Source organism: Gekko japonicus, unplaced genomic scaffold, assembly GCF_001447785.1.
Source record: "Gekko japonicus isolate JY-2015 unplaced genomic scaffold, Gekko_japonicus_V1.1 scaffold6093, whole genome shotgun sequence".
Taxonomy (NCBI): domain Eukaryota; kingdom Metazoa; phylum Chordata; class Lepidosauria; order Squamata; family Gekkonidae; genus Gekko; species Gekko japonicus.
In genome coordinates this window covers 14,202-16,059 of record NW_015175035.1, presented here as the reverse complement: position 1 = coordinate 16,059, position 1,858 = coordinate 14,202, and the positions used below count along the sequence as shown (strand labels likewise).

General features: G+C 42.1%; 1 protein-coding gene across 1 annotated transcript; it reads right to left on the bottom strand.

The window, feature by feature from the left end:
* Window positions 1-206: 206 nt before the first annotated feature.
* LOC107122169 (zinc finger protein 184-like) lies at window positions 207-1,779 on the bottom strand. The gene has a single exon (XM_015425197.1). It carries the CDS (start codon window positions 1,777-1,779, stop codon window positions 253-255), a length of 1,527 nt encoding a protein of 508 aa, XP_015280683.1. The 3' UTR covers window positions 207-252.
* Window positions 1,780-1,858: the final 79 nt, after the last annotated feature.

Genomic DNA, 1,858 nt, shown 5'->3' with positions numbered 1-1,858 from the left:
TAATTTCAGGTTTTATAGTGTCAACCCTTTCTATGGTTTGTGGTTTTCTTTTAGGTATCCAAGAAGAGAAAAGCTCTTTTCACAGGCTAAGCAGTTTCATGGTTTCTCCTCATATGGGTTCTTAGATGATCTTGAAGAGTGCCACTCCAGCTGAATCTCTTGCCACACTCTGAGCATTCAAAAGGTTTCTCCTTTGTACAGGTTCTTAGATGATTTTGAAGAGAGTTACACCAAATGAATCTCTTTCAATACTCATTCAAAAGGTTTCTCACCTGTGTGGGTTCTTAGATGCCGTTGAAGATTGCACCTGTGACTGAATGTCTTTCTACACTCTGAGCATTCAAAAGGTTTCTCCTTTGTGTGAGTTCTTTGATGCTGTTGAAGAGTGCCATTCTGACTGAATTTCTTTCCACACTCTGAGCATTCAAAAGGCTTATCCTTTGTGTGGGTTCTTAGATGCTGTTGAAGAATGCAGCTCCGACTGAATCTCTTTCCACACTCTGAGCATTCAAAAGGTTTCTCCCCTGTGTGGGTTCTCTGATGCTGTTGAAGAGTGCCACTCTGACTGAATCTCTTTCCACATTCTGAACATTCAAAGGGTTTCTCTCCTGTGTGGATTCGACGATGCTGTTGAAGATTGCCACTCCGACTGAATTTCTTTCCACAGTCTGAGCATTCAAAAGGTTTCTCCCCTGTGTGGGTTCTTTGATGCCGATGAAGATGGCAACTCCAACTGAATTTCATTCCACACTCTGAGCATTCAAAAGGCTTCTCCCCTGTATGAGTTTGTAGATGCTGGTGAAGATGGCCACTACTGATTTTCTTCCCACACTCTGAGCATTCCAAAGGTTTCTCCCTTCTGTGGATTCCTTGATGCCGCCGAAGATGGCTACTCTGACTGAATTTCATTGCACATTCTGAGCATTCAAACGGTTTCTCCCCTGTGTGGGTTCTTAGATGCTGCTGAAGAGTGCCACACTGACTGAATTTCTTTCCACACTCGAAGCATTCAAAAGGCTTCTCACCTGTATGAGTTCTTAGATGATTTTGAAGAGTGCTACTTGAATTGAAATTCTTTCCACACTCTGAGCATCCAAAAGGTTTCTCCCCTGTGTGGGTTCTAAGATGCTCTAGAAAATGGCCACTCCGATTGAATCTCTTTCCACAGTCTGAACATTTAAACGGTTTCTCCTCTCTGTGAGTTCGTAGATGCTGGTGAATATGGCCACTTCTACTGATTTTCTTTCCAAACTCTGAGAATTCAGAAGGTTTCTCTCCTCTGTGGATTCTTTGGTGCATAAGGAACTGTGATCTGTATCTGAAATATTTTCCACACCGAAAGCATTTATGTGCCTTCATTATACTGTGGTTTGGAAAACGTGTATTACCCTTTCTTCTATCAGAGAACATCATTCCACCCTCTGAGAAGATAAATGGCTTCTCTCCTGAATGAATCCTTTGGTGTTGAGCAAGGTCTGATTTCTCTGACAAGCTCTTGCTGGAGTCTGAGCAGCTATAAGGTTTCTCTCCTGTATGTGTTCGTAGATGTCTAATTAGTTCTGAGAACATCATTCCACCCTCTGAGAAGATAAATGGCTTCTCTCCTGAATGAATCCTTTGGTGTTGAGCAAGGTCTGATTTCTCTGACAAGCTCTTGCTGGAGTCTGAGCAGCTATAAGGTTTCTCTCCTGTATGTGTTCTTAGATGTCTAATTAGTTCTGCTCTACTAAGGAAGAGATTTCCACACTCAAGGCATTGATGGGTCTTTCCACTGTGCATTTGTAAATGAATATTATATTGAATTTGATCTGAGAAGTTCATTCCACACTCCAAGCAGTTGTATGTTTCCTCCGCTATG

Coding starts and splice junctions, on each gene's coding strand:
- LOC107122169 (XM_015425197.1), bottom strand. CDS start 1,779: ATGCACAGTGGAAAGACCCATCAATGCCTTGAGTGTGGAAATCTCTTC.